Consider the following 25139-nt stretch of genomic DNA (forward strand, 5'->3'; position numbering starts at 1 on the left):
AATCACTATCCAGATATAAATACTTATCATTTCCTTCTGTTTCATTATAGATGCACACACACTTTACTTTAACATAATTGAGAATATCCTATAGATACATTAGTTTGGTCTTTTTCCCCTTTTTACATTATATCATGAGCATTTTACAATTTCCTTAAAAATTGTTTTAAAATAGCATTTTCATGACCACATAATATTCCATCTTGCAAACTCTCCATAACTCGTTTAACCATTTTCCCGTTGTCAGACTGTTAAGCACTTTCTTCCCTCTTACTAACAGCATGGCCAGTCTCTAGCTGTAGGCTGCTCCTGCCCAGAGGGTCATTTCCCACAGCCAGGGCAATTCTCACTGAATAATGGTTTGCATCATTGTATGTTTGCATCCGCTTATCATGGGTCTTTAGGATTGGAAATCCTACCTTCAAGAGCATGAGTTCTAAACAGTTTTTCATGCACACATGGCCAGATGCCCATCAGACAAGTCTCCGCCGGCCCCAAAAGTCCAATGGTAGACAAGTTTAGGCTGTTTCCTACTTGTCATGTGAGCCCTGTTCAAATCAAAGGATGCCATTTTTCAGTGTCCCGGATATCCTGCAATAGCTTTAGAGCATGCTGGTTATCAGTTTATTGCTTTTCAGCTCCAGAGTCACCCTTTTTGACTGCTCTGGGAAAATGGGGTTGGGACTTTGAGACATTTTTCCTTTCCCAACTGGCACGAAAGTTTGATCAGTAGGGGGCTCTGGAGAGACCCAGCAGAAGGCAAGAGTTTTGCTTCTGGGTCCTGTGTTATTGCTCATGCAGGTTCCTGCAGCAGGAAGGCTTCTCCAGCCCCAGGTTCTGGGAGCCCCCAGAGGTCAGCACCTTCCCCCGACACCACACCTTGAAGCAGTTTTGTAGCACAGCAGCTCTGGGGACACCTGGCCCTGAGCAGCTTGCCCCAGCACCCAGAGGTCTGATCCCCGGGGAAGTTCTGCTACTGCCGCATCTCGGCCGCCTGGCCATCCGGGGCCCCAGGCAGCCCCCAGGGCTAGCTGCCACTACCTGCAACCACTGTTCCTAGATTCTTTTTTTTTTTTTTTTTTAAGATTTTATTTATTTATTTGAGACAGAGAGAATGAGAGACAGAGAGCATGAGAGGGAGGAGGGTCAGAGGGAGAAGCAGACTCCGGGCCGAGCAGGGAGCCTGATGTGGGACTCGATCCCGGGACTCCAGGATCATGACCTGAGCCGAAGGCAGTCGCTTAACCAACTGAGCCACCCAGGCGCCCCTCCTAGATTCTTTAGAGCTCTCTTTGCTCCTTTCTCGCCAACCCCTTGTTACTCCAATCCACTGCCATAGTTAGTAGTTCTTTGTATTAAACTTGCCCCGTTCACGTTGCTGTGTGGTTTCGCTTTTCCGATTGGTCCAGGGGCTAGAGGGCCGTGATCTCTCTCACCGGTGATGTAGCCTGGTGATTCCTCACGCCAACTTGGATCTCGGCTCTGCCAGCCCCAAATAGCCTATGTTGCAGTATTAAATCATTGAAACTCTGACTTAAATGTCCCTTTAAGCTTTCAGGTTAAAAGCCTTATTGACAATTTAGGAGGCAAAGTATAGATGCTCCTGGACCATTGCTTCTTCCTCTTTTCCACCGGCTTCTATGCAGCAGCTACCCAGTCAGTCAATTCCTTCTCTATTCCTTCTCTCCTCTCTGTTGCTGTCTCTCCATTGCCCTCTCTCCATTTCAGGCATCTGATCCAGGTAATTCTTTCTGCGTCTTGCTCCTCTACTCCAAACCAGCGGAATCGGGTTTAACAGTCCCCAGCCATGACCTTGGATGGTCACTAACCTTGGAAACTAATGAAGATCATTTATTTTCCCTTTCCTGTTATTATCCAGAGGCTCCCTGACTTGTTGGGTAAACAAGAGATACCAAGGGTAGCTGCTATTCTGCTCTGTTGAGCGTAAAGCAAAACAAAACAAACCCTCAGCTTAAGGGCATTTGAAATGCTATTGAGTAATAATAAATTCCTCCTCCTCTGCTTGCTGGAAATCACACACATCCTTCAAGATCCAAATCACATGTCACTGTTTCAGCAATGCTTTCTCTCACCTTATCAGTAGGAATGAATCCCCCCTCTCCTCTGTGCCCTTATTATGTTTATCCCTAGGCTGTAGAGCAGATCACAGTTTGTCTGGGTTATAACCAAGTTTCCCATCAGATTGTGAATTGTTCATTTTTGTGTTGACTCACCAGTGCCTAATTAAGGAATGCTATATTGTGATAGTACCAGTGATAAAATTTATCAACATGCAGAGGACAAAAACAACCAGAATATGATGAACTCAGGCAAGTGGTTCTCGAACTTGAGCTTATATCAGGATCTGGAGGTAGGGGTAGGGAGGGTAGAGATAGGAGGTGCTGGGAGAGGGGGGCTTCTTAAAACACAAATTCCTGGGCCCCATCCATAGAGTTTCTAATGCAGCAGGTCTGGGTTGGGATCCCCAAATCTGCATTTTTAACAAATCCCAGGTGATGCTACAGCTGCTGGTCAGGGACCACGTTTTGAGAACCACTAAGCTAGTTCACCCCCATCTTTCTCAATATTCCCTCTAAATGTGCTTCTGTAATCCTTAGATTAACCCCAGGTGTGGGAAGATTCCCACGGTGCACTTTTCCCTAGAGAGGTACCTGTCATAGAATCATTGATTCTTAACACAGAAACTTGCATCAGAGAAACTTCAGTTTTCTCTTAATTCCAACTTTGTGTCCAAAGCAGGAATTCTTTTGACCATCAAGCAGTCCTCTACACTTGAAATTTCCTCCTCCGTTGTCCTATTCCCCTCCCTGACAACCTCTGACTTGGACATAAACAGCTTGCACCTCACTTGGCTGCCTCTGACCAGCCCAGGACTGAAGGTGAGGTCAGGGGACCAGCACCAGGGACTGCCCGTTGCCTGGGAAGCGGGCTCCTCTGAGAACCTTTCTCGTTTTGAAATTCTCACTCACCTGTTCCGGATTCATGCGAGGCCCTCCCCACAGGGCATACGTATTCGAACAGTCCGGGTTTGAACTTGGGGTTAACTTGGGGACCTCACTTAATTGCCGTCCCTCGCGAAGAGCCCAACCCCGCTGAAGGCCGCGAGGGCTTCCTCCCCAGCCGCCGCCGTGGCTTTTCTCGGGCTCTCCCCGCCGGCTCCCCCAGGGGGCGCACCGGCCCCCAGGCCAGTCCCAGGGGAGTAGCCTCCCCTGGGCCGCGCACCGCAGCCCCTTGGCTAGAGTGTCGTAACTGCGGGGAGAAACCCTGTCGCCCGGGCTTGCTTCTCAGTGGGACGGACCGTGGGGCGCAGGCACTGGGGAGGGGCCTTCTGCTCGGGTTGGGGGTCGGATTGCTGGGTCCTGCTCTGACGCTATACTCCTGCGTGACCTCAGGCCAGTTACTCACCGACTCTGAAACCCCGGGAAATTGCAGGATTAGTGTGACGATTTCACAAGAAAATGCATTTAAAGCACTTACCACCAGCTCGGTACATAACAGTGTTCGAAATGTTAGTTGCTATTATTAAGTTTGGATCCATTAACTTCCATCTGAGTCGAGTATTTTCGCATCTGATGGAGGAGGGCTGTTTGCCGGGAAGAGCCCGGGCACAGGATTCTGCAATTAGAGGGAAGGTGTGGGTCGATGGGAAGGCGGAGGAGCAACAGGAATTCAGGGAATACTTATACGCCGCTTGCTTTAAAGACACGGTTGATGAGGGGCGCCTGGGTGGCTCAGTCGTTGAGCGTCTGCCTTCAGCTCAGGTCATGATCCCAGGGTCCTGGGATCGAGCCCGGCATCGGGCTCACTGCTCAGCGGGAAGCCTGCTTCTCCCTCTCCCACTCCCCCTGCCTGTGTTCCCTCTTTCGCTGTGTCTCTCTCTGTCAAATAATTAAATAAAATCTTAAAAAAAATAAAAACTTAAAAATAAAAAGATACGGTTGATGTAGTCCTCTGAGTAAAACAAAACAAGAAAGCCATCCCTATTTTAGAGAGAGGGAGTGGGGTGTCGGGAGGTTAAATAACCTGCCCTCAGTCAGCACCCAGAGCTGGGGTTTGAACCCAGGACTCGAAAAGCCGTGCTGATCTTCACCCAGCGGAAGCCAGGGCATGGAGGACGCGCCGCCCAGGGTAAGGGGCACCTGGGGAACGGCAAAGGAGACTCAGCAAGGGCAGTCTCCGCAGATGCTGTCCTCATTGGGCTGCTTCATGAAGGCAGCCCCAGGGCAGCCTGTCCCACAAACAGCCCAGCAAGCCACCTCCCTCTGCCCCTGAATTTATATTTCAGCCCTCCTCCTTACATATAGATATATGTCACTTGATTGAGGCAAAGTGTAACAGTCTGGTACCAGCCTGCCTCGGTTTGCATCCCAGCTCCGCCACTAACCAGCTCTGACCCCTCCGGCAAGTTACTTAACACTTGTGGGCCTCAGTGTCCTTATCTGTAAAATGGGAAAACCAATACTCACCTCCTAGGACTGTCAGGAGCTTAAGTGAGTTTTATTTGTGAGGCCATTAGCACAATGTCTGGCATAGAGGAAGCCCAGGTTGGGGTTTATGGGAGGGGATCTGACTTGTCAAAGATCGGTTTGGCTTGGCTTTGCTAGGAGCCAGCCCCGCAATCTCAAGTAATCCTCTCCTATCTCTGATCAGCAGCTTCCTCCTCTGTAAGGTGGTGGCAGAATCCTTTTGCTAGTCCTAGGTGTCAGTAGTGTTCTACCCTCTTGACATGTTGAATCATTCAGTGCTCCTGGCTACCCTGGGAGATAATTGCTAATATTATCCCCATCTCACAATGGAGACACTGAGGCTCTGAGAGGTGATGTGCCTAACTTCACGAGGCTAGGAGGGCCAAAGCTAGGAATCAAAGTCCTTTTTTTTCCCCAGACATAGTCCTGCGGGTGAAACAGCTCACACTAACAGCTACACTAACCTCCCCAAGAAGTTCTTGGTCTCCGCCATGGGTGGTCCTTCATAAGGAGGCCTGGAAACAGCAGCCAGTCACCTGAAGAAAAGAGGTGTTGCCTAAGACAAAGCTCTACAGCCTAAAGATAGATGTCGGAAGAGCCACACAACAGGAAACAGAAGAAACTAGCCCTACCAACCCACATGTGGGGGTTGGGCCAGGATGAGGGCCAAGAGCCCCTAGCCTCAATCTCAGCCTTTCCTTGCTGAGCCCTGCCAAAGGGCAACATACCAGCTCTGTCTTCAACAGATAGTACAGTGTCGTCCCCCATCCACCCCTTCTGCTGTTTGAATCCTGTCGGCTCCTGGGGAAGGGCACTGTCTGACTCAGTAACAGTTACAGGCATCTGGGCTGTGACAGGGGAAAGACTATCCTACTGCTTTGAATCCTTTTTGGAAACAAGTAGGGTATAAATTATAAATGAACACATGTGCTAGTCCTATGAGGGAATAGGAAACAGCCAAAGAAAACTTAAAACCTGGGGCACCTGGGTGGCTCAGTCAGTTACACCTCTGCCTTCGACTCGGGTCATGATCCCAGGATTCTGGGATCCAGCCTCTCGTTGGGCACCCTGCTCAGTAAGGGGTCTGCTTGTCCCTCTCCTCTGCCCCTCCCCCCAACTCATGTTCACTCCTTCTCTCTCTCTCAAATAAATAAATAAAATCTTTTTAAAAAAAAAGAAAGAAAAGAAAATGGAAAACTCTACAAGTTTCCAGTCTTTCCACCTCTGATTCTGTGACACTCAAGGAATAGGACAGAACAGTGGCTCCTGGACTTTTGAATTTCAAACATCAGTGAGGCTTAAAAAAAAAACCCAAAAACCCAAACTGAAAGGAGTGACATAAGTTTGGTAACTTTTTACTTTGCCAAGAAAGATATTAACAAAGCAACAATCACTAATTGCTATCACCATTATGTCATAAAAGAAAGGACATATTAATAACTCCAAAGGTAAACAGGATGATCTCAGAATAAGAGATGGTCTTTTAAATGGGATATTAGCTTTATGAAAAATCCACTACATTCTCCTGATTTTTCTTAATGAAAACGCTAACACTGCCAGGTGCTTGTTTTCAGGCTCTACTAGTGAAGTAGAAAGTCCATGGTCTGAAGAAATCAGGTAAGTTCAAATCCCAACTCTGCGACTCTACCTGGAGCTTTACATGGCACTAGCTATCTATTGCTGTGTAACAAACTACCCCAAAACTTAGTGGCAAAAAACAACCACCATTTTATTACACTTATATATTCTGAGTCAGGAATTTAGACAGGGCACAGGATGGCTTACCTCTGCTCCAATATATACAGAAACTCAACTGGGAAGTCTCAGATGGCTGGGGTGATCTAATACCTAGGGGCTAGAATCATCTGGAGGCTTCTTTGCTCACATCTCTGGTGACTAGGCTGGGATGGCTTGAAGGACTGCCAACTGGAGTGCCTACATGTGGCCTCTTCATGTGACTTGGGCTTCCTCACAGCATGGTGGCCTCAGGGTAGTCACACTTCTTTTATGAGCCCAGTAGCTCAGTCCAAGAATGAGTAGTAGGTAAGGGAAAAACTACATGGACTTTTATGATCTGGCCTTAGAAGTCATATGGTGTCACTTCCTCTGTAAAATATTGGTCAAATCATTCACATCCGCACCCAGATCCAACAGGATGGGACACAGACCCCGCTTCTTGACAGTAGACATGCCAAAGAATTTGTAACCATTTTTTGAAATCACCTCATGGAGGTTATTGCATTTAATTTTCACAACAGCACAAGTTATATATCATTTCCCCATTTTATAGATGGAAAAAAAATGAGAATCATAAGGGCCAAGAAATTCACCCCAAATTAGTAAAGTACTGAGGTAATATCTGACTCCGTGACCTTTCTTCTGCTCATGGCCTCTCAACACGAACCTTTAGCCAATAGGCTACACCCTCTCACCTAGCAGGTGAAGGAGCTGCAGGTACCCAACACTGCTTGAAGAAAGGTCAGGGACCCACCATCCAACTTGGCTGATCTATTCCTATAAATTGGCTTCCCAGGCTCCCAGCTCTGCCTCCCATTCTTGGGCTCCAATGCTGCTCTTTGGTCTTGGTGTTGGGTTTTGCCTCTGAGTTTTAACTATCTGTTTGCCTTCAAGGACTTTGCCCTGACTTGTCCCTCTGCCTTCAGCAGGTTGGCACATGGGATTGACCCTCTTGTCTGGCACCTGGATCTATGCTGGCCTAGCCTATGGCCAGGGGATTTAAATAATTTGAGACATTCAACAGCCATGACACAGGTAAGATCAGAGTTAGCAGTGACTGCTGGGCCATTCTTCACAGAGGTCCCTGAGGAGGTGGGCTGGCCTGGGACCCAGGGCCTTATAGTCAGGGTAATACATTTATTTCTCAGGACCCTTACTTGCAAGTGCCAGAAGCCCACCCTATGCCCAAAGTGAGATGTGTGGTAAGGATGCTTACACAACATGTGAAGGGCAGGGATAAAGCTGGACTCAGAGCTCTAGAACCAAGGTTTTAAATGATGCAGACATTTCTTCCTTACTCTTGTTTCTGTATGTCAACTTAAATTCCTCCTAATTCTGATGGTCTTCTTCCATGCAAATAGAAAAATGAGGAGAGCAGCTTCTGATGCATCCTTCATCAGAGCAGGATAATCACATTTCCCTTATTCCAGCTTGAAAAATCTCAAGGAAGTGTTCTGATTGGCCTGTCTTGAGTCAGGTATCGGCCTCTGGACCAATCAACTATAAACAGGGAGGAGGTATCAATAGTCCAGAGTTGACCTCTTGGACTCTTATTGCCGGTCTCCCAGCCACCAGCCTCTCCTGGAGCCCACTCCAGAGCATTTGACTCATATCCATATCCATATCTGAGTATTTCCCCATGAGTCAGACAGCCACCCTATGTGTTGTGTATTTCAGGATGATAGGACCAAAATCCATGGGTATCCTTAGGCAGAGACCACTGACCTTGGCTTATAATATAAGGCTGAGCACTAAAGAAATGTTGACCATTTCTCAATTCATACTATAGTCATCTTGGTGTCCAGGGCTCCTGGATGCAACCTCAGAACAGTGTGAATAGAATGTGAATGGAGTTAGTGGCCCTATGATCTACACCTTACATGGACCTCTGTTCTACTCAGTCATTTCAGCAGGAATCCATTAATAGAATGGAGAAAAAGTCCCAGGGTGTGTTTGGTGTGGTAGAGACAGCTCCATCTATTGGCTGCTTTGAGATATTCCCACTTTCTAATCCACTAGGCAGAGACTCCAAATTGTCTGCTCACTTAGCTCCAAAGCGCTGAGAGGAACTTGTTGCTCACATTCACAAGGTTGACCTGTACGCAACTGTTTTGTTGTTGCGGCTGCCTCATTCTCTGAGCTCAGTATCAAGGAGGGTCCTATGGAAGATGGTGCTGAACTTGCTGCAGTCTCCTGGGCTCAGGTGGGTCTAGAGTTGCCCTGTTAGAGCCTGGAGACAAAAGCTAGTGTTGGGTCGGAGGGTACTGAGGGCACATTCAAGACTGAGTTCTTTATATACTCAGGATACTGAGAGGATGAGATGTGGGTCAAGCAGACCAGGTGGATTTCAGGGATGTCTCAGCCAGGGCTAGGGGTCAAGATTAAGTTTGTTCCACCTTTCCTTTCCCCACCATACCCCTAGGATTGCCTCTGTGGTCAGTGCCTTGATGTGGGTCTTTCTAGGTATAGCCAAAAATCCAATGAGTAGCTGAGACCATTGTTGGAAACCACTGACCATCTCCTTTGGTACCACTCCCTTTTTATTATATCTTTCTTCCATTTCTTTCTTTCTTCCCTTTCTTTCTTTCTTTCTTTTTTTCTTTCTTTCTTTCTTTCTTCTTCTTCTTCTTCTTCTTTTTTTTCTTATGCTCATCCAAACCATTTAATTTTCCCTGTTCTCTCTTCCTCCTTTCTCTCCTAACCTCTTTCCTTCCTTTCTTCTCTCTAAAGCTGCCAGTAGCCCTTAAAGAAGTTACTTTGGTGTAGCTTCTTAATTGTTTTCTGAACCTGGAGGTATGAATTGACAGACAAAGTGGGATTATTTCAAGGAAGTTTCAGAATTGCCACTGGGTGAGAAGTTGATAGGAACTAAGCTAAGTAACACATGGATGAGTCAAATGCTCTGGAGTGGGCTCCAGGAAAGGCTGGAGGCTGGAAGACTGGCAATAACAGAGCTTCTTTCAGGAAAGCAGGGAGAGTTTTTAGAACATGAGTTATTAAGACTGCCATAATGTGCAGTAGGGTACCTGACTGTTACAGCTGAGGCCACTGGCAGTGTGTGCTGAGGTCTGTCCTAGGCTTTGTTCTCTCAGCACTGCATCAGAGATTTGGATATAGGTATCAGTGGTGATTGTTGGGGTTTGAATTGTGTTCCCCCAAAAGATGTTTTGAAGTTCTAACCCTCAGTTCCGAAGAATGTGACCTGATTTGAAAATAGGGTCTTTGCAGATATAATTAGTTAAGTTAAAATGAGGTCATACTAGATCAGGGTGGGCCCTAAATTCAATAACTGATTTCCTTATAAAATGGCCATGTGAAGATAAACAGACAGTCATAAAGGGAAGATGATCACATGAAGATAGAGGCAGAAATTGGAATGATACAGTTACAAGCCAAGGAATACCAAAGACTGCCAGCAGCCATCAGGAGGTAGGAAGAAGTAAGGGAGGATTGTACCCTGGAGTCTTTAGAAGGTGTATGGCCTTGCAAACACCCTGGTTTTGGACTTGCAGCTTCCATAACTATGAGAGAGTAAATTTTTATTGTTTTAAGCCATCTAGTCTATGGTAATTTGTTATGGCAGCTCAAGCAAGCTATTACAGTGATCTTATCAATCTTGTAGATAAGACATTGTTGGTTGCCCACCCAACTGCCAGTTCACCATTCTTTCTGCCTATCTCAACCCCAATTTTGTTCAATGTCAGATAGCAAGGTGTTCAAGGAAGATGGCTGAGCTCTTGAGAAAAAAATCATGAATGAGTCAAAGCAGAGTACATTCATTCCCCTTTTGCCAGGGATTGGATGGAGTGACCATTTGGCCCTGTTCTGGCCTCTGAAACGTAAGGGGAATTCAGGGTTGGGGTAGGGAGGGCTGCTTCTCGGAAATATTTCCTCCTTATTAAAAATGTGAGAGGCCTTTGGACATGTTTGCATGAACGTATATTACTTGGTGCTGTTGCAGCCCTCTCCTAGCCATGGAAGAAAGGCCAAGTGTATTGCAGAGGGGCTGACCTAAGGCTCTGATGTCCCTGAGCTGTTAAACCCCCAACCTCTGCCATGCTTCTTGTTATGTGAGAAAAATGGACTCCTATTGTTTGGTTGGGTGTTCTACTTGCAGCTGAAAACAATCTAATAGATACACTAGGAATAATATTTAATAATACCGATAATCAGATTAAAAATAATTTGATTTGACTGAAACTCTTGCCCCAAGTAAAAAAGACAAAATAGAACAAAGATAAATATCAAGTTTCTGCATTAGAGATAAAGATTAATTGCTGTATTAGCATAAAATATAAATGAATATATATTAAAAATTATGCTCGTCAAAAATACAATAGATTTAAAAGGCAACTGGCAGAGTGGGAAAATTCTAGCATACATGACACATAAGAGGTTGGTAACCTTATTAAGGAACTTTTGGAAACCGGTAAGAAAATGGCAAAAGCACTCCAATAGAAAAATGGTAAGGAATAAGAAAAGGCAATTCTCAAAAGAAGAAACATAAATAGCTGACTAACAGATAAAATTCAATCTCACTGTCCACAGTAGGGAATGCAAATTAAATACAATAAAACATGCGGGGGCATATTCAGGCCTGAAACTTTTGGGAGCTGGGTCCTCAAAACTATACATGCAAAATTAAGTATGAGTGTGAATTATAAATAAAGCTACAATGAACAAGTCTTTGTATGGAGATGTGTATGCAATACTCTTGGCTGAATAAAAAGTGGTATTTCTGAGTCATATATAAAGTATATGTTTAACTTTAAAAGAAACTGCCAAACCATTTTGGAAAAACCATTTCACATTCCCTTGGCAATGTATGAGAGTTTTAGTTGTTCCTCATCCTCATCATGACTGAGTAAGGTCAGTCTTTAATTTTAGCCATTGTTGTAGATGGGTAGTGGTATCTCATTCAAATTGTATTTCCCTAATGATGTTGAGCATCTTTTCATGTCTTTTTTTTTTTTTTATGTCATTTGTGTATTTTCTTTGGTGAAATGTCTGTTCAAATATTATATATTTTAAGATCTTGGCTAATTCCATCATTTCTGTCATTTCTTGGTCTGTTTCTATCAATCTTCTTTCTCCTGCTTATGAATCATGTTCTTTTTCTCATTTTTTCATTTTTCTTTAAGATTTTATTTATTTATTTGAGAGAGAGAGAGCACAAGTCGGGGGCAGGGCAGAGGGAGAGGGAGAAGCAGACTCCCCGATGAGCAGGGAGCCAGACAGGGGCTGGATCCCAGGACCCCAAGATCATGACCTGAGCCGAAGGCAGACACTTAACCAACTGAGACACCCAAGTGCCCCAGTCATGTTCTTTTTCATGCCTGATAATTTTTGTTTGCATGTTGGACATTATACATTTTACCATACTGAGTATTGGATTTTTCTGTTTTTCTTTAAATAATGTTGAACTGTTTATTTGTTTTTCTGGAGCACAGTTAAGTTACTTAGGATAAATTTGATCTTTTTGGCTCTTGCTTTTAATCTGTGTTAAGGAAAGTCCAACTCAGTTTTTAGTCTAGAGCTAATTTTCCCCTAATACTTAGTCTCCTCTTGAGAGCTCTAGCCAGTGTTTCATGTATTAAGAGGTCTCTCCATTTTGGCTTGTGTGAAGATAAAATATTCCCAGCTCTGTGTGAGCTCCAGGAATTATTTGGCACACTGCTTTTTGGTGGTTCTTCCCCTGGCCTCCTGCAATTTCACCCATGCATGCTCTGAACAATATTCAGCTAAAGACTTGAGGGGCTCCCTCTGCACATCTCTGGATCTCTCTCTCTCTCTCTTTCTGCAGCTCCCTCCTCTCTGGTCCTCTGCTCCCCAAATTCTAGCTGCTCCAGCGTTTCTGAACACTGATCTCTGTCTTCTGAACTCTTTGAGATTTCTGGGCTCTGTTCAGGTTCCCCCTCATGCAGTAATACCTGGAAACTGCACTGAAACAGCAAACAACTGGAACCATTTACAGGGCTCACCTAGGTTAGTTTCCTTTTCATAGCTGTCACAATCCTGGGCTGCCTGTTGTCCAATGCTCACAACAGTTGCTTGGTATATTTTTTTCTAGTTTTCTAGTTGTTTAAAATATAAGGACCATTCCCATAGCAGTTAATGCTTCATGGATGACAGTGGAGTCTCTTTTTCCTGTTTCAACTTTAAAAATCCTGGGGAGGAACTTTGGCCCAGTTTATGTTCAGTGATCACCCATGAGCCAATCGAAGTAGTAAGGACACGTAAGAAAATGACATTTTTAAAGACTGGAGTGTGGGAAGAATCATTCTCCAATACAAAATGGAGAGGCCTTCTCAGAAGAAAGGGGAAGGGTGTGGGGGCAAACACAGAAAATAAGCATCCATCATAACAGCAGTTCATGTGAAAAAGAACATAAAGTGAAACAACTGATAAGGCTGTAAGAGTTCTGTTGTCGAGAAGGCTGTGTCCATTCCCTGGCCTCAAGTTTTCCAGGGTCAAGGACAAACTGGAGGGGGTCTAGGGTGGAGAGATGTAATATATGTAACAGTTGCCCTGAGATAAAATGAAGTAAAAATGCAACTCTCTTCTCTCTGCAATCTTTCCCCTCCTCTGCCTGCTGAAATTTGCTGTGTGGAACATTTTTTCCCAAACCTTGACTGAATTATGGGGTTTGCCCATTACTTTTCTGGTCTTCTTCAGACAACAGAGAGACCTCCAGATATTTTAATCCTATGAATGATCTCATTTCATGAATTAAACTGTCCAGTTGTGTGTAACAGTAAAATTCCATTTATAGGAGAATTCCATTTATAGGAATAGGGGACATGCTCCAGGACAAAAACAGTATATGGAGAGATTCTCTTGTTTTTCCACCAAAAGGATGTCTTTGAACCATAATATTCCACTCCCCAAGATTGCTAACAGCATATTCTGACCTCTCCAGGGAGCTAAAGGGCATGGATGGAGAGGAGGGGAGTTCTCAGGAAGGTCCTATTTTCTTAGTGCTATCCTGATCTACCTAGTAGGTATTCCCAGCTTTTTCTTGTGGGGTATTGTTTTAACCGTGTTAGCTTGGGTAAGGCATGGTGAGGTTAGACACAGATCAAGAGAGAGAAACCAGAAAGTTGTACAGTTTTGTTACACTCAAAGTTCCCTGGACACACAGCATGCCATGCAGGGCGTAAACCCTGGAGTACGTTATAAGGCAGAGGGAGAGAGGGAACTGTGGTTTCTGCAGGAAGGAAAGAGCAAGGCAGAACAAGCAGGTTTAGCACTGGCTTCTTTGAATCATTTCAGCGGGCTCTAGGGCAAAGGAGCTGTCTCTTGTTGTTTGGTACCTGACCCTGGAGCGATTAGGCCTGAAGTGTGAGAGCCTGATAAGGAGGTGGTTGGGGGTGTGGACTTAATGGGCTGCACAAGAAGGGGGAACTGACCAGCTTCTAGCCGGGGCCTCAAAACTGGGTCAAGACAGCATTAAACAACAACAACTAAACTAAGCTAATTACAGGTATTTTATAGGTCCTTTGGAGACCCCTTGTCATAGATGTCTCACCTCAGTCCCCTTATTGTGTGGGCAAGGTCTTTCTTCTTCCTGCCTCTCTGTCTCTGTCTCTCTCTGTCTCTGTCTGTCTGTCTGTCTGTCTCTCTCTCTCTCTCTCTCTCACACACACACACACACACACACACTGCTAGTACATTTCCAGCCTCTTTCTGTCCAGGTCTGAGGTCTCCTTGCTTCTGCTGGGAAGCAAGTCATGTTGGGCAGGGCTCCTTTAAAGGAAGCTTCAAGCCAGCTCTCTCTGGTGCCTCTCCCATCTGACACTGAATTATACATGACACGAGCATCACTAAAGGGGAATAGTGCTCAGGAGAGCACCATGGAGGGGGGCGAGAAAGGCAGAAGCAGAACAGAGGAACAGTGGACAAAGGTTTTCCAAGCATAAGGGAATAATGTATCAGAACTTATATAATAAGGGCCAGGACCAGGGTGAGGAAAGTGAGGCATTTGCCTTAGGGGCAAAATTTAAGGGGGTGCCATAAAATGCAGTTATCAAGATAAATAATATTTAATGTAATTTTAAAAATATGTACGGAAGTGTGTTTCCCTTTTGCTTATGGCACCGAAAGCAGGGCCCTGGTGCTGTGCCGTGGCAGCTTCTTACTCCTTCCTGGCCAGACTGAACCCCTGAGCCAATTCCACACAGAAATGCTGGAGCAGCCCCCTAGGAAAGGCCTTCCTCAGGAAATAACCTTTTATCTGAGCCTTGAAGAAGGAGGTGAGGCATGGAGTGTATGAACAGGAGAGAGGGAACAGCACATACATAAATCCGAAATGCCTCAGTTGGAAAGAGCTAGATGGCTATTTGGGGAATGGTGGTGGCAATGAGTTTGCAAGCAGGGACCAGATTATGTAGAAACTCTTTAGTATTTTAATTAGGGGAGACACATGGCCAGATTTGTTTCTTATGCACATAATGCCTTGTGGGGGACAGATTGGAGGGGCCAGGCCTGAATACAGGTCAGTGGTCCCTGAGGAGGCTAGCCGCAGTGTCCAAGTGAGGGATGACCGCATCCCCAACCAGAACAGGTGTAGATAGATTCCCAAGGTCCAGGTGCAGGCCTTGGTTTCCCCACCATAACACTGGGTGGGGCGGCACCCGGGTCTCTGCCCCGCCAACGGGGCCACCTCAGGGTTCCATTTGAGCGGCGGGTGCACCAGCGAGCGCGGAGGAACCGCCCGAATTCAGCCGCGGGCTGGGGCGATGGGGCCGGGGCGGGTCCCGCGGATGCCCGATCCGCTCACCGCCCAATCGCCGCGGGCCCGCCGAGCCCCGGGGGGCTGGGGCCGCCGCCGCCGCCGCCGCCGCCGCCGCCGGAACGTGCCGCGGCTGCGCTGACGCGCGAGCGCCGGGCAGGGCGGCGGGCGCGCTCAGTCTGGTGGCGGCGGCGGCCGTGCGCGGACGGACGTGCCCGGAGCGCCGCAGCCGCCCGCGCCGCCCGCAGCCGAACCGCGCCGCGCTGCCCCGGCCGCGCCCGCCCGCCCGCCCGCCATGGTGTCATGGATCATCTCCAGGCTGGTGGTGTAAGTGGCCTTCCCCGCGCCCCTTCCTTCCCCTCCTTCTCCGCCCCTGGCCCCCGGGCTGCGCGCGCCCCTGCAGCGCCCGGCCCGGTTCGCTCCGGCTATTAATACCCGGCGGCCGCTAAATTTAGCAGGTACAGTAGCTGCCGAGGACGCCTGCAAGCGGGCGACACAGGACGCGGCTGCTGCCCTGGGGCCGGGGACCTGCGGGCTGGGCGGCGAGGCCCGGGGCGCACGGGGGGCTGCGTTGGGGGCTGCGACCCGCAGCGCCCCGGCCGCTTTTGTTCCCCGGGTGGGGGGGATTTGCAGAGGCCCCGAATGGGCGCGCCGCGGGGACACGCGTCTGTCTCCTTTGGGAGAAATGCTGGCGGGGTCTCCCGTCGCCGCGCCGCCACGCTTTTGTCGGGTGAAAATGACAGAGCCCAGACGAGCCTGGGGCGCTGCCTGGAGGGGTCGGCGCGGAGAAGGGTGGAGAGATGAAGGCGGGGCTCCTAATGGGATTGCAAGAATACTCCTTTTTAGGTTTCTCTGACAGCGGTAAAGCCAAGTAGAACATAGCGGGACGTGTATGAATCTTGGGGTAGACGCCTCGCGGACCCCATGTCTGATTCCTTTGGCCGGGGTTTGAGGGAGAGATAGGGGCGGGCATCTCCAGGAATTCACGGGAAATTTCGAAGTGACAGACAGCCGCTTGGGTGGTGGCAATGACACCCCCCAGGCCTTGCAGGAGAGCGCAGAGTCATCTGGGGTGAGGCCTGCGTGAAGTCATTGGGGGTGGGTGTGGGGGGCGTTTTTCTCTGTCAAGCCCCAGAGCTGAGTAGACATTTGAAGAGCTCCTTCCCTCGTGGATTTATTTCCCTTTGGGGATACACATGGCTGTTCCAGTTCCTCTCCTTCCCTAACCATTTTTGCCTGAGTCAGGACAAATTTGCCACCTGCTCAGGGAGAGCCAGGGCTGAAATTGGCCTGGAGAGAGAGGGTGGGAGGTGCACCTCGGGCTTTTTCTTTGTCTGGGAAAGAGGGGCTCCGGACTCTGGTTGATTGTGCACTATCACTCCCAATGTTGTGAAACATCTCTTATCTCCTGCCCTTCTTTACTGATTTTCAAAGAAGCAGCCAGACGCAGCCTTCTGAAGTCATTCTCAGCTTTGTATCCCCGCCACCATTCTGGGCTTTCTTCCCAAAGCCAGAGTGGATGTGCCTCTTGGCCCCCCATCCTTCATTCCATGCAGGCCTCTCCACAGCTGTTGCGGACTGCTGGGGGTTTGTGCTGTACCTCCTGGTGGTATGTTAAATATTTAGAAGATTTCTGAGGGCAGAGCTGGCATGAATAATATAGGGAAGCTACTGGAACGCCTTGCCCCACCTCATGCCTGACCGAAGCCTGTCTTGCCTTCAGAGTGGTATTTTCTCTCCTGAGCTAATGTGTGATCTTCATATTTGGCAGTGGCTTCTGGAGGGCCCTCAGGGTGTGGCCCAAGACTCTCATTGGCCTGGCTGCAGAGCTCATTTTCTAGAGGTCCTCCTGGGCTGGGGCTGGCCCACTGGAGAGTGAGGGCTTTGAGTCTGGGGTCCATGTGACCATCTTTAATTTTATTAGAATCCCCCTCCCATACTGCACAAGGCAGCTGAGGGGGTTGGAGAAAGAGGCATATGTTTGGGAGGGGTCTCAGTGTTGCTGTTACTTTTTAAAACCACGCTCCCCCGAAGTGAAGCTTCAGAGAACATAAATGACCAGAATTGCCCCTCAGGTCAGCCCAGGACCTTCCGCCCCAAGGGAGAATTTGTGGGATTTGGAGTTGTTATTTCCACTGTCAACTCCAAAAGGTCAGAGACACCACCTATCCCCTGATCACTGTCTTTTAAGAAACCCAACATGGAAGTGTCAGTTGTCAATTATTAAAAACCGATTTAATAAGCAGTACCGGTTTCACATAAATAATAACCTGCTCATTATAGGAAAATCAGAAAGTACAGATAAATAGATTGAAAATCATCCACATTATTACCAAACAGATAGCTAATGGTAATTTCAAGAGGTATATTCTTTAAGATGTTTTTCCTATGCATATATGCACATACATTTATATTTCCAATTCAAGGAATTTGTTGATTCAGCCCAAATATCCATATACCTCTTAGTAAGGAGTGGGAATACTGAATTTGGAGTCAGAAAACCCTTGGTTCAAATCCCAGGTCTGCCTCTTGCCAACAGTTCCCAGTTCACAAGAGATCCTAGTTCAGGAGCTAGTTAACCTCATGTTGCCGTTACAAAGATTTCAAGAACATGTGATACATAAATTGCAGAACATCTTCCACTACCAGGTCTGGAAGGGGCTCTCAGACTTAATCTACTCCTGTGTTTTTCATCCAGCCTGAGTGGGTAGGCTCTGGGCTCCCAGCCCTGATCAATGGGAGTAACTTCCCCATTGTTTGGTTTGTGTATTTGGGTTCTAAATGAAAAATAATTTGGGAAATATATGGGTTTTAGCCCTAATAAAAACCACTCGTCAGTTCTCCCCTCTCATCTATAAAACTGCAGAGGGAGTGTGCCTTGCCCAAGGACACAGGGTAAGCTGGTGAAGAAAACAGGCTCTGGATTTTTGGTCCAATGCCCTTTCCACCTCTGCCTGTCCTTGACAGTTGTCCGAAATTGATCTCCCAGGACCTCTGCTATGGCATCCTGGGATTTTGTCCACCAGTCCCATTTCCTATAAGAAGCTTTTTCAAGGCTTTGTAAGCCTCTGTGACATCAAAGAACATTTAAGGAAGACCTATCACTGTGTTCTGAGAATGGAGAGGGAGTGTCTTCCTTCCAACCAGAGGCCTCAAGACAAGCTGATGGTGTCCAGGCACAGCCGGATGGTGCTTGTAGATGTGTGTCTTGCCATTGGCTCTGAGTGTTTTTAGGACAGTAACCATGGCTTATTTCCCTCTCTGACCCCTCGTCTGCTCCCAAGCCTCTTTTTTGAAGTACCTGGCACGTTGAGTGCACTCAGTTAAGGCTGGTTATGTGGAAGGAGCTCAGAGGCCCTGGGATAAGCAGGGGAGCCAGGCAGTGTTATCCCCTGGGCATGAAGGTTAGTGGGCGTCAGGACAGGCTTACGCCCACTGGGCAAAGCTCTTGGAGTGAGAACCAATTGGAGATGCTGCTTTTTTGCTAGTTATCTTCCTCCTAACTCCATTGGCTCAGCCTAGGAAGAATTAAAGACGAAATATTCAGTGTAGTGGCAAGGTTGGCTTTGTTAGAACCTAGTTGATATCTGCATGGAACACAGGGGCTCCTTTATGACTGGCCTGCTTGCCTCCTTTACAATACTTTGTTTTCTTTACAAAGAACTCAAGTCTTAGGCACCAGTGAATTTTAAACTGGGGAGAGAATGTTTATGTGCCCTGGAAGATTCACACAGAGGTTGCTCTCTGCCTTCTTGGGAGAATGCACTATCTTGAAGCATTTATTCCAAGGAGCAGGTGTTGCCTCATTGTCTTTGGACAGAATTTTGGCTGAGGCCCAGAATGTTGGCTAAATGAATCCAGAGCTTCCCCTTTGGTTATTAGGCCAAAACTCCAGTTCACTGTGTGGGGAAAAGAGCGTTCTAATTTTTAAAAATTCTCCAAATAACTAAAAGCTATACAGAAGAAACCCTTATTTCCACAGTGCACATCTTTTAAAAAATGTTAGTTTTTAGAAGGTCCAGTCTAATGTTTAAGACAGAGTCTTAGTTTAATGGCTGCAGATCTGGCTCTGTCCCAGGACTGTGATTTGGAGCAAAAAGTCTATTTGTCCCAGTCAAGGATGTACGAATAGAGAGGACTGGAAAGAATGTGAGTTGTCCTCAAGATATTCTCTAACTATTGCAAAACAAATGAAAATAAATGAAAAGGCCATACATCCTTAAACATGGGCTTGCCTTTCTTTGGGGCTTGCTTTTAAAAGGTGGAATGCAGAAAAATGATCCCATTAATTGGAGGTTTAGGTTGGCTGAGGATTTATTTCCTGGCACTCTGGTATGGTAGAGGGTAGGAGCTGGGAAATCAGTTGAATCCTGAGAGGGAAAATGTTGAGCTGGAAGTCAGAGGATTTGAGATCTAATCCCAGCACTGGACTGACCCACTGTTACAGTCCTCAGGGTACCTGCTCTCACCCTGGGGCCCTGCTCCTGGCCTGTGAGACAAAGCTGTGATCCAGCATCACATTGGAGGTCCTGGCGCACCTCTAGACCCCTTCCTTGTCCCCTCCTCCCCCAGCTGGCCCACATGCACCATGTTTATTTATAAACAAGGGGAATATCCTCAAGAAGTGAAAAATACCAGCTTCGATTTCGCTGTTCTGCTGCCTTGGTCTTTGTTTATGAATCCTGCCTGCCTGCTGGGAAGTCGCTTCTGTGCCCTGTTCCCCACTGTGTCTTCTTTGAAGGTTAGCTCACAAGCGAGGGTCTTACTGGTTAATACTGGCTCAGTTTCCCCTTCCTTCTGAAGTGAGCTATCTTTTTTGGAGCATGTATTATTTGGAGGAGGAAAAGCCCTGGGAAGAATGACAGAAGAGGGAGTCAGGCCCTCAGTGGCCACCTAGTGAGGCTGCTGTTTTGTATTTTGTGTGTGTGTGTGTGTTTTCCAAGGAGGTTCCAGAGGCTGGGGGAAGACAAGAGTCGCAGCGCATGGCACGTTTGGATTTTCATTGTCCAGGATGAGCCACGCACATGCCCAGCTGGTTGCCAGGATTCTTGGTGTCTGTGAGAATTTTTCCAAGAACCAGCAAGAGCCCAGGGGCTGTGCATTTGGGCTATGAGGACGTTTTCCTCTCACTTCTGGGCCTTGGGTGGATTGGCCCCAATGGATTGGAAGATGGATAGTTCTATATGTTTGTTTTGAAATTTCAAATCTCATCTGTCTTCACACAGAAGCACATTGTTTTCCCCTTGGGTTTTCTTTAGTCACACCCAGGGCCTTTTCTGGGATTACAGAAAAAAAGGAAGCATAGATAAAGGACCAAGTATTTGGCACCCAGTAGGGGTGTCTGAAGGAATCTTTTTTTTTTTTTTTTAAATATTTTATTTATTTATTCATGAGAGTCAGAGAGAGAGAGAGAGGCAGAGGCAGAGGGAGAAGCAGGCTCCCCACCCAGCAGGGAGCCCGATGCGGGACTCGACCCCAGGACCCTGGGATCACAACCTGAGCCGAAGGCAGATGCTCAACCATCTGAGCCACCCAGGCGCCCCTGTCTGAAGGAATCTTGACAGGTAATCTGGTGCAGGCCATGGCACGCGTACCTAGACCAGGGATTGCAAGTGAGTTTCATGTCATGATTGATAGGAGGCTGCCTGGGACACTATCTTGACAAGTAGGATTCTGGGTTGGACTCCATGGGGTAGGAGTCCCATGAATGTTTCATGCAGGGAAGAGGACAATGGGGGCACACCTGTTGGTTCATTAGCCCATTCCTGATCCGAGAATCCCACCATCAGAATTTTATACCCTGCCCTCAGTTAGTAAACAGAGAGCTGCGTTCTTTACCTAAGTTCACATCCCCGCCTAACATCCCACCTCCATTAGGCCTTGTCAGTCACTGGAAGTTCTAGACCAAAGGTGTCTCCTTCTTGCCAGTATAGGGGCTGTCCAGCCTGGCGGCTCTCTTATCTGCCTCTTTCCTCTTAGGACCATCACTCATATAGCACATTTTCCCTTTTTTTCTTTGCCTTTCACCAGTCATAGCTCAGTTAAATTCTACCCTGGCCTTCTCTTGTGTGCTTATGCATTCACATCCTTCCTACCTCCTTGTAGGGTCTATGGATGATCCTCTGGGCTTCAAAATGAGGTTCCCTTCCCTTCTTGGCAACATACCCCATCCTACTTCCCTCCACTCAGCCACAGGGGTGGACACGTGACCGAGGCCTAGCTACACATTTCCCTGGGCACAGAGATTGGTCCAGAGGTGGGTATGTGACCTAAACTGAGCCACCAGGTCTTTCCCCAGAGCTTGTTGATTTGGAGCTAAAAGAAAACATCCTTGCCTATAGGGTCCAGAGCTGGAAAGACGTGAAGGTGGGGCTGTTGGTGGCTAAACCCCCTGGCATATGGAGAAGACCTGTTGGCAAAAGGGGAGAATTTGGCAATGCAGAGGTAAATGGAGAGGAGATATTGGTTTCTGCATTTGCCTCTCCTTAAGGGTCACCTCTGTTTCTTTGTCTCCCTCACAGCTCTTCATGTGTAGTAGGTGCCAGTGAGTGAGTTAGGACCTGGCTACTCAAAGAGTAGTCTGTGTACCAACAGCATTGGCATCCCTGGGAGCTAGTTAAGAATGCAGAATCCCAGGTCCCACCAAGACCTCGTGAATCTTCATCTTAATAAGATTCCCATGAAGCTCAGGAAGTGCTGAGTCAGATATCATCATCTCCCCTGTGAAATGAAAAGAAATTGACTTGTCTAAGGTTCCCGTCATTGGCTGTAGATCCAGAATTCAACCCCAAATGAGCCATTTGTGCTGGACTGTGATTCATCCTTCCTGGTTCTGAGAGGTCACAACCCTGACTTTTTATGAGTTCTGGATGGCATCATTGGCCTCGCCCAACCAAGTACCCAACCACAAACCTTTCACAGATGGGCTGCCTAATTGTGATCTGTGTAAAATTTAATTTTGCCCGACTTGGGGTTTAGACTGCCAAGACAATGCCTGTCAGATGTGATATTATGCTGAGCGGATCATGCTACTCAGAAGAGAATGGGATACAGCCCATCTTGAGAGAGAGGCATGGTAAACACAGTAAGCTGATGCTGGGGACTTACAGTGGATTTTCAGGAACACTCAGGGACTTTTCTCATGAGCAGAAGAGGCCAAGAACCAGTGGTCCCCATGTGTCCCTCTTGAGGAAGTTGCAAGGATCCAGCAGGATCTGTAACCTCTTCAGGCCAGGCCCTATGTGCTGTGGAATCCAGTTTTATCAGGAAGTCCTCTTGGCTCTCTCTTCAGAATATTCCCCCATCCAACTGACTCCTACCTCCACTGCCACCATCATGTTCCAACCCCATTATTGCTCTCCCAGACCATTTCAAAACCCTCTTGTTTTCCCTGCTTCTACTCCTGTCCCTCCAATGATTTGTTTCAAATATAAGACAGGTCATAACTTTCCCCTGCCATTTAAAAATTGTCCAAAGAATTCCCATGATGTTAATAATAAAATTCAGATTCCTTACCATTCTTCATGAGATTCAGCAAGGCCTGGCCCCTGCCCACTGCCCTGAACTCACCCTGTACTGGTCTCCCCACACTCAGCTCCAGCTTCCCTACGATTCCTGGAAGATGGCAGGCTTGTCTCACTCAAGGACCTTTGTACTTGATCTTCCTCCTGCCCAGGACACACTCCTCTAGATGGTCCATGGTCATCACCCTCTTTCCGTTTAGGTCTCTGCTCAAATATCACCTCTCTAGGAAATGCTTTTTCTGACTGTCTTCTCCAAAATACATCTCACATTCCACTCTATCCCCTTCCCACTCCCTGAAATTATGCTTTTAATTCATTTGTTTACTGGCTTATGGTCCGTCTCCTCACATAGAATTTGATCTCCATGACTTTTGAGACTTTCACCTTGTTCACAACTGTTTTCCTGGTGCCTAAAGTAGTACCATGCTCACGCTCTGTGTTATATTTGTTAAATGAATGATGACTCAGTATTCCCTTTGGGATGAGAAGATTCTTTTTTAAACCTATGTTCGTAGAACCTTGATTTGTGACCCCTCTAAGCCTCAGTTTTCTCATCTGTAGAATGAAAGATTTGATTTCTGTTTCTAGCAGTATGAAAAACAGTGGTCTGGAAGTCCTCTCATAAAACTAAATTTAAAAATTCCTAGGGACGCCTGAGTGGCACAGTCGATTAAGCGTCTGCCTTTGGCTTGGGTTGTGATCCTGGGGTCCTGGGATCGAGTCCCGCATCAGGCTCCTTGCTCGGTGGGGAGCCTGCTTCTCCCTCTGCTTGCAGCTCTCTCTGCTTATGCTCTCCCTCTCTCTCTCTGGCAAATAAATAAAATATTTTTAAAAATATAAAAATTTCTAAAAGTTCTGGATAAAATATAAGTGATTCCCTCCATAGCATAGTTGAGCTTTTCAGTAAGGGAATTTGCCAGAAGACAGAACAGAGAGGGTATCATTTTGCAAGGCTGTAAACTAGTCCTGGAGCAGGTACTTAATGGATTATCCTGAAATGTAGCTGAAATCAGCAGCCATGTTGTTATCATCTCCCCTGGCTCTGTGGGTCAGGAGTTTGGACAAGATGCAGGATACAAAACTCATCTCCACTCCATGATGTCTGGGTCTTCACTGGGATGGTGCAAATGTCAGTGGCAGACTGGACATTTCTTTCTTTTCATGTGTTCCAAGGCCTCTTCATTTGGTCTTCCTGTGTGATTTTTCCAGCATGGAGGCCTGAAGACAGTCCAGTTTCTTATGTGGTGGCTCAGGACGCCAAGAGTGAATGTCCAAGAAGCATCAGTAGAAACCCTAGGACTTGTTGTGACCTGGTCTCAGAAGTCCCAGGATGACACTTCTACATTCTATTGGCCAAGTGAATACTAAGGCCAACCTAGATTTGAAGGGAGGCAGATTAGACTCCACTTCTCAGTGGGAGGGATAGCAAATAATTTGCAGCCATCTTTAATATACCAAGCGAGAGGATTGGCCTAGTTTGGATTTAATATCTGCATAGCGAAAAGAGGGTCCCTTGGGCCTGTGGAGATGATAAGTCAGAGCTGAACACTTGCATATAGCTGAGAGTTGAAGCACTATTCTGCAGTGTAGTCCTGAGTAGAAGGATAGACCTACAAGCATAAGGAAATGACACCGAAGCTTATCTGTCTTGCCCTGTGTTCTTGGTGGGGGAAAAAAAAAGTCTCCCTTGGGACTTTGAAACCATCCATGGACCTGTCCTCATATGGGTTTGGGGTCTAAATGATTTCATCCTTCATGGTCTGAATACCCATGGCTGAGAGATTAACATGAAAATTGGTCCTGGGCCAGGATTACTCCTGGTTTATCTTGCAGAAATTAATCCAGTCTCTCTAAGGGCCTTCAATACTCATCGTACAGAATTAGCTCAAAGAACATGAATCGACACTCCAAAATTACAAAACGCCTGAAGTAACAGCCACCCTTAAGCAGGAGTTAAACACCACCAGCAGTAGGCTTAGCCCTTTAGACATAAATAAATGAATAACACACGTATATTAATTATATATATTATTTATCTACAATAACTATTACTTAGAGTCCTTAGAATAAGTCTTTCTAAGTGAAAAAATAAAGAATTGAAAATACAAGAAGACAACAGATCCTGGGGCTGAGTAGGGAGAGGAATGGATCCACTGGAAAAGAAGCAATTCTAAAAGTAGAAAATAGGGCACCTGTGTGGCTCAGTTGGTTAAGCGTCTGCCTTCGGCTCAGGACATGATCCCAGGGTCCTGGGATTGAGTCCCCCGCATCAGGCTCCCTGCTCAGCAGGGAGTCTGCTTCTCCCTCTCTCCCCTGCCCCTGCTCATGCTCTCTCTCTCTCTCACACACACACTCTCTCTCTCAAATAAATAAATACAATCTTTAAAAAATATAAAATAAAAAAATAGAAAATAAAGTATTGAAATAAAAAGTCAGTGGATAGTTTAAAATGATGAGAGATTGAACACCAGGGGAGGAGTGTTTTCCACACTACATCTTAGAGCTAGAAGGCATTTTAGAGATCTCAGGCTTTTGTTTGATTGAGAAAGAAGACAGGACCGGAGGGGTTAGGTCATTTATCAAGGTCCATAGCCTGATAGGCTAGGCCAAGACTTGAGGCCAGGTCTTAGTTTCTGAAAGTGCTTAGTTTTATGTTGTTAC

General features: G+C 46.8%; 1 protein-coding gene across 8 annotated transcripts in view; it reads left to right on the forward strand.

Annotated features, from left to right (window-relative positions):
- Positions 1-15136: 15136 nt before the first annotated feature.
- Positions 15137-25139, forward strand: part of REEP1 (receptor accessory protein 1) — a 104763-nt gene continuing 94760 nt past the window's right edge. For all 8 annotated transcript variants that reach the window (XR_008506864.1, XR_008506863.2, XM_054509732.1 and 5 more), the window contains exon 1: positions 15137-15282. Coding sequence is in view for 6 of the 8 variants with exons in the window: in XM_054509732.1 (XP_054365707.1) it covers positions 15251-15282 (32 nt within the window). In the remaining 2 variants the exon portion in view is untranslated. The remainder of the gene's footprint in view (positions 15283-25139) is intronic.

Source organism: Mirounga angustirostris, unplaced genomic scaffold (genome assembly GCF_029215605.1).
Source record: "Mirounga angustirostris isolate CCGP_5_RB_7025 unplaced genomic scaffold, mMirAng1.0.hap1 SCAF_10, whole genome shotgun sequence".
NCBI classification, from domain to species: domain Eukaryota; kingdom Metazoa; phylum Chordata; class Mammalia; order Carnivora; family Phocidae; genus Mirounga; species Mirounga angustirostris.